Below are 14,301 nucleotides of genomic sequence, written 5' to 3' on the forward strand. Positions count from 1 at the left end.
AGTTTGTGTGTGCGTGTGTGTGTGTGTGTGTGTGTGTGTGCGCATGCCTGTGTTTGTTTGGAACTGCATGTGTGGACAACTGTCCATCTCCTCTCTCCGTCTGTGCCACCCCTGGCTGCCCCCTCCCCCGCCCCACAGTGGACGTGTACACACACACACACATACACGCCGTGGAGGACCCGGCCAGAAGGATTGCTTAAATGTTTTCAGTTGTACTGGACAGCTGAGCGATGAAGTGGCCAGTCACAGGCTTCCATTGGTTGGACACTTCATCTAGAAACTGACTCAGAGAAATGACTGGCCTTGGACCAGCAAACCAGTCATCACTGCCAGTTTATAATAGTTTTATCAGTTTAACTTTCTGTTTATCCTCATCCATTTTGCCAGTCAATACATCTCTTTTCTCCGATCCACTTTTAAAGTCAAGTTGAGTTTCTCTAATCCAGATGATCCATTTTTTCCCCCCACATCATTAGTTTGTGTCATGTTGTATGTTATATGTTTCTTCTGATCTGAACCAACAGCAAAATAACACATATAACAGATAATAACACAATAACAGAAACACCTGTACAATATTTTAAATTGAAATCAAGTTTGACAACACTGCAAAACTACAGCCTCAAATATTTCCATAAAGTTGAATCATGTCCTCTTTGAAAAAATGTAAATGTTAGAATCCTCAGTTTATTTTGCAGGGCAATTTTATTGGCTTGCATTAGATTATATAACTCACTTACATTAATTTACAAAGTACTAATGAAAGTATTTTTCTGGTAGAATTTAAGCTCATTAGGCTTGCTAACATTCATCCTCTCTCCAGGGAAGCAAAAGCCCGCAATGCACATCAAAAGGCTGAACTGATTACATGAAACCCTGATCCCTAGTTTAATATACCGATTTGGTCAGCATTGATGAGATATTCTCTTTCTGCTCACTTACAACCTCCCCCATCCCTCCTCCCAACCCCTCCCTTTCAGCCCCTCTCACAGCACTCTGTTTATCAGTAGCAAGTGATCCAAAGAAGATGCTTTGTTTCTGAGGAACAGGAGAAGGAAATGGGAGAGGTGGGGAGTGTGGGTGGATTTGTGAAAAAGAGAAAAATAGAGACTGGGAGAGGAGAGAGTGAGGTGTGATTTGGTAATCCTGATGACGCACTGGCACCAAACAGCATTTTCTTATCTGTGTCTCTCTGTCCATGTGTGGCGGTTCAACCCCCACCTACCACACACACACACACACACACACACACACACACACACACAGAGCCACCACCACCACCAGCAGCACTCAGAGGTACCGGCAGGCCCTGCAGTCGCATGGTCCCTTCGGCGGAGCAGGTGTTTTTCTGCGACGTGTTAACGAGCAAGGCCTGCTGTCATTTCCGCTTTAAATGGATGTCACAAATAGAACACATGCACACGCTGCCTATTCTCCTCTCCTAGCGAATTAGCCTGAGAAAGGTGATCAGAGTTGTTACCCAGCTTAGTGTGTGTGTGTGTGTGTGTGTGTGTCGGCTAGTATGTCTTCCCAAGGTGTGTGTGTGTGTGTGTGTGTGTCAAGGAATGGCTGGTTAATTAAAAGAAGTAGAGAACATTTGTGTCCTTCTGTGGTTTTTATTTCTGTTGTTTTGAAAGGAGAAAGTGAAATGTTTACACAGCTCCCGGCTTTGGAAAGTGTTGAGATTGTCAGTTTCTTTCATCAGGAGCTGTGAGCTGTGTGTCTCGGTATTACTTGCAGCCGTGCACTCTGCACGTCCGTGCATGTGCACGCACAGTTTCATCCCTGTTTTTTTACTCATTGTACTCGTCCAACTATGCGTGAATCCACACACGTGTGTACTTTAATCCATGTGTGTATCCATGCTGTTTCCAGTAAGTGTTATCCGCCTCTGTGGTGTGGAAATGTTTGACACACAATCCTGCAGCGGGTCATCTGATAAAGCTGTGGTGCCACCTTAGTGCCAGTCTGTGCCAGCCAGTTGGGTAATACTCTGCCACAAGCTGCTCAGCAGATGTTGTTATTTGTTGCAGCAGTCTACGAAAAGTTATTCTCTATGTGTAATCTGATCTCATGTCATGCCATGTCATCTCCTCTTATCTCTCATCCCTCTTCTCTTCTGCCTCCTTTGCTAGTGACCAGTGGTTTGTGTGTGTGTGTGTGTGTGTGTGTGTGTGTGTGTGTGTGTGTGTGTGTGTGTGTGTGTGTGTGTGTGTGTGTGTGTGTGTGTGTGTGTGTGTGTGTGTGTGTGTGTGTGTGTGTGTGTGTGTGTGTGTGTGTGTACGCGCAAGCGTTTGGTAGAGGGGTCATCACCTCGACACCTGCCCATGTATCAGCCAGATGATGTTTCTGGCATCGGTAGTTTGGTTGTTGTGCTGGTAAACATGTTTTTGTCATTTTTTACATGATAATCCGGTCTGAATCTGGCAAGCACTGTGGGAGTCACAGAGATACTGTATGTGTGCGTGTGTCTATGTAAATACTACATGATATCCTTTGGACAGATGAGTCAAGCGTACTGGCTCTTATCTGCCTAGGGATAAAATCTGTATTTAAAATGATCACCATCATCATTATTGCTATTAGTAATTTCCATATATCATCACAATCATCATAAAACCCCTGAGTGCACTATTAGCTTCAGCATCATCACCACTGTAGCCCTCATGATCTGAATTTAGTTGTGTTCGCTCTAAGTGTCTGATTGAACATATTTGACTGTTCCTCTCTGCCTCTGTATCCATCTTTTTGTTTTTTGTTTTTTTCAGGCGAATACATAAAGAACTGGCGGCCACGTTACTTCCTGTTGAAGACAGACGGCTCTTTCATTGGCTACAAAGAGAAACCTCAGGATGCCGACCTGCCCTACCCCCTAAATAACTTCTCTGTAGCAAGTACGTTATTTACCATATATCAAAATAACCTCTGGGCTTTGTGCTTTAGATCCTACTGCACCTGCACCTTTACATTATGTGTACACAGAACCACGACATTGAGTGAGAGTCCACCCATCCCATGCTTACAGATTCCCATCTGACGGATGCCGCTTTTAAATTCCTGATGCTGTAGTTTGGAGCATCATTTTGTTTTTTTCTGTCTAGTTGTAAATTAGTTATGTCAACTCAGATTTGACTGCCTTTGCTGTAAAAACACAGCTTTTTAGTCCTAATGGTTATACAGAGAGAGTAGTGTGTCCAGGTATCTGCATCTTTTTTGTATGTACTGCGCCCATGTACCCCGCATACTTCTTTTTAGACTCATAATTAACAATAATGATAATACTGTGACACCTGCTGTAATTAATCCCCGCAGGGAAAATTTCAGTTTAGAGCAGAACCTGTATAGGTGGTACAGAGTCAGTGTCTTGCTCTTGGATACTGAACCCATATCTTCCAGTTGAAGGACCTATGATCCTATATTCTGTAATTTATTATATTTTTTTATGTTTCTTAAATGTCAATGCAAATCACCTCTGTCATGTAAAATGCCACGAGATGTTGCTGAAATGTTCTTGTGGTTTCATCACACAGAGCCACAGTGAAATGGTACAACAGTTATTGCATCAGTTTCACTCATGGCATGTCAAGCATCTTGTCAGTCATCAGTCTTCACAGCGTTGGTATGCTTTACAGAATTCACTGTGGACTCTAATTAACCATTTATCAGTAATATAATCTGTCTGCACCTGGTTAACAAGCTACACAGCGTCGTTGACATGTGTAATTAACCAGCTAATGAGTTAACAAGATTAATTTCAGTCTCATTACCACGATCACAGCTCATTGTTCGTACAATAAATGCAGATTGGCAGTAAAACTTTGTGTCTATCAAGCCATTTTAGCTTTGGAATAAATACAGTGGTCAGCCCAAAATCCATAATTTGACAGAAGACAGAACTGAATGTTGAAATGTTTTTGACATTTAGGTATTACTTTTACTTTTCAAGACACAAAACATTTTCACTTTCATATTATTGTATATGACTAGCTAAATAAAACACACGTCACTGTAGAATTGTCAGCTATTCACAGTAGGACTGATTCCTAAATCAATGTTTTTGAAGAAGTTTAGGTTTTGATTTCAATTCTATCCAGACTCTGCTGCTCTACTGTAGCTAATACATTAGTGATTATTACACTCAAGAAATACACAGTGCACTGATTCAGACCAGATATCTCAGTAATAATGTTGGTTCTTGAAGACACAAACATGGACTTGTTCAGTTGAACACCAAATACAGTAATACTGTCTCTTCTGGCATCGGGTAAACATATCAATCAGATAACGACTTTCTTTAACAAATTTCTTTTAATAAAAACAGTGTTAGAAAGTGCATTACAGTAGATAAAATCAAATGAGACTCGAACCGAAAACCAAGCAAACAAACACATGCACCAACTATGTAAATCCACATGCAAATGTTAACATCTGTCCAAAAGAGAAAGGCACAGCAAGAAAACATTTAAATAAACAAGATTAGTTAAGGCAAATATTATCAATGACAGACTTGGTATAATGTATTCTTGTCACTTAGTATTACAAAAGTTAGAAGCCTAACAAATACATTCAGTTGTAGACCAGAGGAATTACTATAATCAAGATGAAATGAGGTAAAGGCATAGATGGCCTTTTTTGAGTTGCTTAAATTTGGCAAAGTACATTTGATTTTCTGGGAAAACAAAATACACAACCAAAATTGGTCGATCGGCATCCACGATTGTGCTCGATAAAACAGATGAAACACTTCATGTATATACAGCATAATCATATGTCTCTTAATAAATAAATGGATGCATGTTGTGTAGTTGTTTGCTATTATATATACAATTTCATGTTCATACCTAGCTGTCTACTCTGTGTAATCTGATAGATTCTAAGATGGTGTTTCACCTCGTGACATGAGGCCTAATGCAGATGTCAGTGTCACTGTATTTACTTGCATGTATTCATAGTTAATACTGTAATACTACACAGGACCTTAGAATTGGGCATGCCATCAATCATTCTTATTAAATCAAACGTATAATCAAAATGAACAGATTTAGTAAATTAAATCTTGTCAGGTATTGTAGTTGAATGGCTTTGGAAGAGCACTATGTGAACTATCTGCAGAGCAGTGTAGTGAGGACTGGTGATGGAGGGGACGATAGGAGTGTCCAGGAGAATAGGTGCAGGATGAGGGCAAAAACAGAAACAAAATGATGATAAATGGTAGAATCCAAGCTTGATACTTCAGAGAAAACGATAAAGAATGGTACACTGAGGGACGGAGGAGGGGAAAGAAAGATAGGAGTCCGGAAGGGAGGACAAGAATCAGTGTGAGCGATGGGAGTCGATCGGAGGGGGCAGGAGGAAGAGAAAATTGGAGATGTGGGGAGGAGAAAGGAAGAAGAGAGAACACAGAGATGGAAGGATGATTAGGGTGGAGAGCAATGGATGAGAGATACATAGAGAGAGAGAGAGATGGAGGGATTGGAGAGTGTGGCTTTTGTGGGTGAAATATGGGGGAGAGGAAGGGAGGATGAGGGAGGAGAGAAGCATCGTCAGCACTGAACAGACAGGGAGGAGGAGACGAAGACACGATTGGAGAATGAGGAAAAAGAGGAGAGGAAAAGAGTTTGTGAGGAGGACAAGCCAGGCCATACATCCGGCCCCGGTTGCTTGGCACAGCACTGGCACTGCCACATCTGTTGCCCAAAGCTGGGAGGCCAGGTGGTTTGTGTATGTGTGTGTGTGTGTATGTGTGTGTATGTGTTTGTTTATTTGTGTGTGCTCGCCTCTGTGTGTGTTTATGCGTGTGTGTGAACAACAGAAGTGGTCAGATGGAACAGAGATGGTACAGGCCTGTTCCCTGCAGAGGGACTCATACATACAAGCCTGTCGCTCACACACACACACACACACACACACACACACACACACACACACTGATGCTTGGACTCACATACACCCACTAAACCGCTACACAGATTTCACAATTGCCTGCTGTGGCAAACAACCCAATTTCAGCTAACATTCAAACTTCAATATCACTTGTGTGTGTGTGTGTGTGCGTGTGTTTGTTTGTCCATGGGTGGGTGTGAGTGTTTTTTGGCATCAACCCGTAGCATGACCTTGTTGTCTGGCAGCACAGCAGGCCATGTTCACGAGTCAGGTAGTAACTCGCGTGTGTGTGTGAATTTACATTGAAACTCTGCCGCATGTACAACCTGAGTGGTGTTGTCATTAACCTTCCTGTCTATATTTAGGCTGAACCATGACGTGCTGTGCTGTGCCACACTTAAACAGAAAGTAATTGGAAGATGGGATAGCCAAGGATGGGAGGAGAGAGGATAGAAGAGAAGAGAAGAGAGATGAGGGCAGGAGAGAATGACAGGAGACAAGGAGAACAGAGGGGAGGAGGAAACAGCAGAGGGAAATGGAGGGTGATGTATGTAGAACAAAGGACAAGTGGGGGAGATGAGAGGTCAGAGGATGGATCATTATGCTCTTTTACATCAACTCTTGTCCCCAATAACCACAGAGACTGCTGAGGGACAATGAAGATGCATTCTTTCTCACAGCGATCTCACAGCCCCATCTGGCCATGTGTGTGTATGTTTCTGCGTTTGAGTACTGTATTATGCGTTTGTGTAATAATGGCCTACTGTATTGCCCATTTTCACAGAAATGTGTCTCTTCGGGTATTCGCCACATGCATATGTGCTGCAACACATAATATCCCTTGGCACATGAAAGCACCTTTATTTGAATTATTGGTGGCTGAAGTTGTTGCTTATTTTTAAACTAACAAATTAAAAACCAAGATGCATATTTTCTTGATTGTTCATTTAATAGCAGCTTGATATTCAACATGAGCTAACAGTGAGCCAGCATGTACAATACCAGGACCCTCAAACTAAAACGGCTACATTTTATTGTTTACACCTGTACTTTTCCTACATGTCAAAAAAGGGAGAGTTACCTGGTTTTGCTTATATTCTTTTATACCAAAGTTAATTGTTGCTTAATGCAAGACAAGGCGGTTTTATTTACATAGCACATAGTATTATAAGTAAATTCAACAAGCCTTACATTTAAATACATACAGCATGTGGTGAAGAATATGATAAATAAAATACAAGAAAATACAACAATAACTAAACAAAATAGGAGAGAAAACCCCCCAATAAAACCTAGGCCAAGAAAAGCATTGATGGACCCCTCATATACACATGTGCACTGCTCACAGGCCTGAAAAAACAGTAATGTTGACATTTAACATGAACACATTTGTGATTTGATATCACCTTATCAGTGCAGGGCCAAACTGCATGTAACTAAAAGCACCCTCACCAGATCAGAATCTAATTCTAGGTATAGTTAGAAGCTCCTATTATTTCCGAGCTCCTTCATTCCTCTTTGTGAAATATTGCTGTTGTATATTGTCCTGAAAAGGCAGGACTGAACCTCTGGCTGCCTGTTTCAGAATGTCAGCTGATGAAGACGGAGAGGCCGAAGCCAAACACCTTCATCATACGCTGCCTCCAGTGGACCACCGTCATTGAGAGGACCTTCCACGTGGACTCGCCTGATGAGAGGTTAGTTCCCCAAAGACTCTCAGTTCTTAGAGCATCCTCCAGTTGTTGTTGGTCAGTGATCAACGAGAATGTCAAGGACTGTGTCTTCTTGAATCTGGCTAGTAAGAGCTCTAATCATATATATCAAGTTGAGTCTGGCTTAAATCAAATTTAGATGCTACTGAATGTTTTCAGAAGAGCTTTCTTTAAAGCCACAAGTGAAAAATAAACTTTTTATGTACAGATAGCATATTACACCTAAAATGCGTTTTGACAAAACAAGTGATTGAATGCATTCTGCCTGTAATAACAAAGCCTGTCTGACAATTCAGATCATTAGCACTTGTTTTGTATACTCGTTTAATCACACACGACAATATGCCTACTAAATCCCTGACTTTGTGCAAGTGAAGTTTTGAAGGCAAGGCATGGTCACACAAAATATTGATTTAATTCTCTTGTGTTTACTCACTTTTTAATTGTATTAATTGATAAATATAATCTATTAATGTCTATTTTTGAAAGCATTTTGACTTTACAGCATTTTATCCACACCTGTCTAAAACCTTTACACAGTACTGTATATACAGTATATCATGTGGGTAAAAGTATCATCAAGGGCAGTATGTGTGAGGATGTTTGTACTGTAGAGAGTTGAGTTTTTGGTGTGTGTGTATGTGTGCGTCTGAGGGGAAGAGAGAGGGTGAGAGAGACAGAGTGGAAAGGAGACCTTTCAAGTAGCGTTGGCATAAATTCTCCAGCTGCTCAGTTCCTTTCTGAGGAGCTGAGGTGTTTATCTCCAGAAAATGAACAGCTTTGCCCAGAAGACCACAGATGCTTCTGTGCATCCTTTGAGTTTGTGTGTTTTTATGTGTGTGTGAAAGTGTTGCCGCTGTCTGTCCAACTTTGTCTGTGTTATATGTTGCTTATAATAGTTTTGTGTCTCAATGATCAAATTAACATTTCAGAGTTAACATAAAACTAACTTTTTTTATTGAGTATTATAGAAAGTCAAGTGTGTTCAATATGCAAGTTTATAAGCGGACAACTGTAAGCTCCAGATGTGCCAATGTTTCGCTGTAGAAGTGTGTGCATCATTGAAGTTAAAGTGAGTTGGAAAGGTGTGAGTGTGCACCGCAACTGGGTGTCTGTGCTTCTGTGTGTGTTTTACTGTATGTGTTGTACTGTACCAGTGCTGGCAGAGCTCCAGCTACCACAGCCCCAGCCGTGAGCAGAGAGGGTGGCACGTGTTGGCATGGTGCCCGACTGTAGGCAGGCCCATTATCTCTCATTAGCAAAAAAAAAAAAAAAAATCTCATTATACAAAAAAACACTCTAACCAAGAGAGAGAGCATTTATCTGCTGCCTGACCTTGAGAGAGTTCCCATTGCTTTTCATGTAGCTACATGCGCACACACACACATCATGGGTCTTGCAAATTGAGTGCTCCATTGTTGTAGATGGAGTGTAACTTGAGTTTGCCCTTGTTTTGGAGCGTGGAGGGTACGCTCAGAAGTCTTTGCGCTATAAAGGGATTCAGATCTTAAAAACACACACAGACACTGCTCTGTTTAGGTTCAGATGGGTGTTCTTCCATATCCCTCAAGGAAACATATGGGCATCTAACTCAAAACAAAATAAAAGACACAGGGGTGATCGTTTGGGAGTCAAACAGGTTTCATTATTATGATCTCCTCTTGGTTTACACTGGGAAAGTGTATTTGAAAATGCTCACTCGTAAATCCTGACTTGCTTTTCCAGAGTCCTGAGGATTTCTGAAAATTTGAATATCATCTTTGGTTCACCTCAGTTCGAGCTCTGTAGTGTTTTCTGCTAACATGTAACCCCTGCAAGTAGCACAGGATTAACACTGTTTGAGTGAAGATTAGTGGGGAAAAAATCAAAAGAGAATTCTTACTGAACCTAGTTCAGTCCTGAGGAAACAGGATTTTCAGAATTTTCCCATGTTTTCCATGCTTAAAATCAGAAATAAAAGGGAACCTCTTTATATGAAATTTCAGGACATATAAAGCCTTAGAAATAACTTGTTTTGGTCTTACTTTCTCTTCTCGTTTCCCAGAGAAGAGGGGAAGCTTGGCCCTGTGTATAAACCACTATATTCATCATCGTTAAATACAGTTAATGTGTCTGCACATCCTGATGCATGGCTGGCCTTCTGCTACAGATGACGATCTCACACACACACACACACACACACACACACACACACACACACACACACACACACACACACACACACACACAATAAAACTCACAGTCTTTCTCTCAACAGATGTTGAACAACACCGCTAATGGAAAGTCAATGGGGAGGAACAATGTTAGCAAACAACAATGCATTGTTCCCTCTAATGCATGGCTGTACATTTGTGCACACCTACTCACTCACTCACTCACACATTCATTCACTCACTCACTCACTCACACACAAACACACAAACACACAAACACACACACACACACACACACACACATGCACAGACTGGGAGGCATTAGTTCTGCTCTGTGATCATTGCTCATTTGGTTGATTCTCTAGTTGACCATGTTTCCTCTCTGTTGAACAAATAGGTGTTTATGTTAATTGAAAACACTTTAGCGCCTTTAAAAACCTGGTTAAGTTAGTGAACTAGCCAATCTATTGGAGAATATAATCAGTATTATATTTTACACCTGTGTAATGTATTGTTACCTGGTTTCAATTATGTATAACTGTATGTATGTATTATGCTGTTTGATTAGTTTGGCATTTTGAGTTGGGCAAACGCTAGACAGGGCACAGGGACAAGAACAACAACCACAAGAACAGGAACGTTATCAGGAACAGGAACAATATCATGTTATATATATGTTATATATATATCATGTTGTGTCAAGTCCGCAAAGCACTACAATCATTGGATGCACGTAAACCACAAGGACCTGACTTAATTGATCCGTATTTTCTAAAAATTGCAGCTGATTTAATAGCAAAACCTTTGACTGATATTTTTAACTTAAGTTTGACCACTGTGCAAATTCCCAAAATCTGGAAATCAGCTTTTGTCACACCATTATTCAAAGGTGGTGATCCAAAAATTGTTAATAACTACAGGCCAATTTCAAAACTTTGTATCTTATCAAAAATTTTGGAATCTTTAATAAATGAACAGTTGAAAGAATTTTTGTATTCCAACAACATTTTATGCAAATTCCAGCCAGGCTTTAGGAAAGGTCATAGTACCATAACAGCAACATTGAAGGTGATCAACGATATCTCAACAGCAACATTGTGCAGTGCTTTTCATTGATTTGTCAAAAGCCTTTGACTCTGTAAACCACAGTTTACTCAAAGAGAGACTGATCAATATTGGATTATCTAAAAAGGCAGTTGGATGGATCTGTAATTATCTTACTGACAGGTCCCAATGTGTTAAATCAGATAATAATTGTTCTAATATTCTTTCCTTAACTAAAGGAGTGCCCCAAGGCTCTGTTTTGGGGCCACTTTTATTTACTATCTATGTGAACAATGTTGGCCAGGATCTTGTGGACACCAATTACCATTTTTATGCTGATGATATGGTTATCTATAGCCTTGCAAAAACTCTTGGTGCCTGTGTCTCTACATTACAAAACGCTTTTAACAAAGTTCAGAATATGTTTCTACAACTGGATCTTACTTTAAATGCAAATAAGAGCAAGTTGATGTTATTCTCAAAAGCAAAGAGCAATCTGCACATAAGTCCTCCAATTGTCACTCTTCAAGGGGCAGAAATCGAAAGAGTTAAATCTTTTAAATATCTAGGTATTTTAATTGATGACAGTCTTAGTTTTAAAGGACATGTTGAACATTTGGTTAGGAAACTGAGACTGAAAATTGGCTTTTATTTTAGAAATAGGCTATGTTTTTCTTTCAATGCAAAAAAGAAACTTGTAGCTGCAACATTTACACCCATTCTGGATTATGGTGACCTCATTTATATGAATGCCCCGACCCAAGTATTGAAACTATTGGACTCTGTTTACCATGCCGCATTGAGGTTTATCACAAACTGTAAGCCTCGCACACACCACTGTGAACTTTATACACGTGTGGGCTGGCCAGCACTGGAAAATTGTAGACTCAGTCATTGGTATATGTTTATTTATAAGGGTATTCTGCGTCTGCTCCCCTCATATCTGTGTGAATATATTCAACCAAAAGGGGCTGGACTGTATTCTTTACGCTCACAATATTCACTGCTACTGTCTGTACCAAGTGTCCGCACAGAAGCTGGTAAGGTGGCATTTCACTTTTCTGCCCCCACAACATGGAACAATTTACAAATATTCTGGAAATTAAAGGAACTGGTTTCAATAGGCCAATTTAAACTCTTGCTGAAAGGTTTGGAAATGAAATCTATGGTTTGTAAATGTTTTTAAATAGTCTTTCTGTTATGAAATTGTCTGAAATGTACTGAATTGTTGTGATCTGTGCCGCTGTCTTGGCCAGGACTCCCTTGAAAAAGAGATTAGTAATCTCAATGGGATTTTCCTGGTTAAATAAAGGTTTAATAATAATAATAAATATAATATGATAGCCCTTTGACATCTTTTCTTCTAACCTTTGAATGAATTTTTTTCTTGATTTAATAATTCTATCAATAATATGTCAGGAAAATGTGTAAAATGCTTGTTATGCTTTCCCTGAGCCCAAGGCGACGTATCCAGATTGCTTGCTTTATTTGGTAACCACTCCAACCACCAACAATATTCAGGTTATTATCATATATGACCAAAAAATAATCAAATGCTAACAACCAGCAAGTGTTATTTCTACTTTTGCTTGAAAAATTACTAGAACGGTTAATCTATTATCAAAATGATTGATTCATTTTCTGTCAAACTACTAACCGTTGCAGCTCTAAACATGACCTTCCAAATATGGAAAAACACTGGATTTTATGAAACAGAAATAAAGAATCAGTCAGTCATTTTCGTCCAATTTAACTGTAATGTGTGTCAGTGAAGCAGTGGAGTAAGTATTGGTATTGGTGCTTCCTTAAACTTTGTCTTGTTGGATGTTGTAAACTCAGAGATGAGTGGACGGAGGCCATCCAGATGGTGGCTGACAAGCTGCAGAGACAAGAGGAAGAAAGGATCCAGTGCAGCCCCACCTCCAACATCGACAACATGGTCGAGGAGGAGATGGACATCTCCACCACACACCACAAACGCAAGGTAACAGACGACAACAGACGTGCACGCAGACTTATGAACACATTCTCTACCTCACACACTCAAAATACAGAAATGACTCCAGTTGTACTATTGCTGCTCATTGCCATACAATGGGTTACTAACTTTGACTGCTTGCAATTTTAAAAATGGTCCTCTTACTCACAGGTTTGTGTCAACAACAAGCGAGTAAATTGGTTTTCCCAAATGAAAAGTGCTCCAGCAAGTAAAAGCAGTCATGTAAAATAACTTTTGTAAATGTAGTTAAAGTAAAGGCTACATTTGATATATCAAGCAATTACACAGTATAAAGTACCACTAGAGGCTCCTGCAGGCTCCACTGTTTATTGTACCACACACTATAAAGCTTTTGCAGTATGTAGTTTTGGCATACTGGCCAGGCTGATATACTGTAGTGTAGTAGTACTTTTAACTTTTTTGGTACTGACAGAAATATGTCTGTATCACTCAGTAAATACAGAAGGTTGGCATCAGATGTTTCATAGATTAGTAATCTTGTTGACTTGGTCAGAAAATTCCTGATAGGAATCAAAGTTTTGCAAATTTTCATTCTTGGCTGCTTGTGTTTTGATGATATTTAACAATTGAGAAGATTCTTTTGTTAAATGGAAAAAGAGTGTTTTGTAGAAAATCATGATTAAAATTCCTCAAAGCAAGGTATCATACTCAGATATTATATTGGCAGTAGTATTAAATATTTCAAACGACATACGCTGCTAGTCGGGGTAAAGCCATAACATATAAACTTTTCAACGTGAAGCTTAGACGAATAGCTGACATTGGTTCTTCTGTGTTTCCCTCCCCAAGACAATGAGTGACTTTGACTACCTTAAGCTGCTGGGAAAGGGAACCTTTGGTAAAGTGATTCTTGTCCGAGAAAAGGCCAGTGGGAAATACTACGCCATGAAAATCCTTAAAAAAGAAGTCATCATAGCCAAGGTTAGTCTAGCAGAGACTGTTCATCTCTTGATCAATCTTTTTATCTTTTACTGTATACTGTATATAAATGGACCACATAACAGAAGTATATGGCACTAAAGCCTAATTTTCTGACTGCTTTTAATTTTGAGTACAGTGTCGGGTGTCAGTATGTGATGTTTGTAATGCATTTCATGAAGTGCTCTTCAACTGCCTCTTTATTTAGCTGTTTGATTGAAACAGTTTTTGCCGTATGTGTGCAGGATGAAGTGGCTCACACACTCACAGAGAGCAGAGTACTGAAAAACACCAGACACCCCTTTCTCACTGTAAGTACCTCATATACACAAAATGGTTTAAATTCAGATACACAAACGCAGACGGCGTAATGATCCTATACATGCCTGAGTCTCTCGAGGCTAATTATGAGTTAGACACCAAATTGTTGTACATTAATGGCCGCATCTGTTAGCTTTACCCTCTGTCTTTGATTTACACATAGACACATTAGCCACTGCTCATTTCTATCACACTCCCTGGAAACACACACACACACACACACACACACACACTTTATATATGAATTTTC

The 14,301-nt window shown here is 39.9% G+C and overlaps 1 protein-coding gene across 4 annotated transcripts in view; it reads left to right on the forward strand.

The window, feature by feature from the left end:
• Nucleotides 1-14,301, forward strand: part of akt3a (v-akt murine thymoma viral oncogene homolog 3a) — a 58,375-nt gene that overhangs the window by 25,974 nt on the left and 18,100 nt on the right. For all 4 annotated transcript variants that reach the window (XR_005447199.1, XM_038737011.1, XM_038737012.1 and 1 more), the window contains 5 exons: nt 2,769-2,894; nt 7,469-7,580; nt 12,632-12,776; nt 13,602-13,733; nt 13,976-14,041. Coding sequence is in view for 3 of the 4 variants with exons in the window: in XM_038737011.1 (XP_038592939.1) it covers nt 2,769-2,894; nt 7,469-7,580; nt 12,632-12,776; nt 13,602-13,733; nt 13,976-14,041 (581 nt within the window). In the remaining variant the exon portion in view is untranslated. The remainder of the gene's footprint in view (nt 1-2,768; nt 2,895-7,468; nt 7,581-12,631; nt 12,777-13,601; nt 13,734-13,975; nt 14,042-14,301) is intronic.

This window comes from Micropterus salmoides, unplaced genomic scaffold, assembly GCF_014851395.1.
Source record: "Micropterus salmoides isolate LMB-PRFRI ecotype aquatic unplaced genomic scaffold, ASM1485139v1 Ms_hic_scaffold_22, whole genome shotgun sequence".
Classification (NCBI taxonomy): Eukaryota; Metazoa; Chordata; class Actinopteri; order Centrarchiformes; family Centrarchidae; genus Micropterus; species Micropterus salmoides.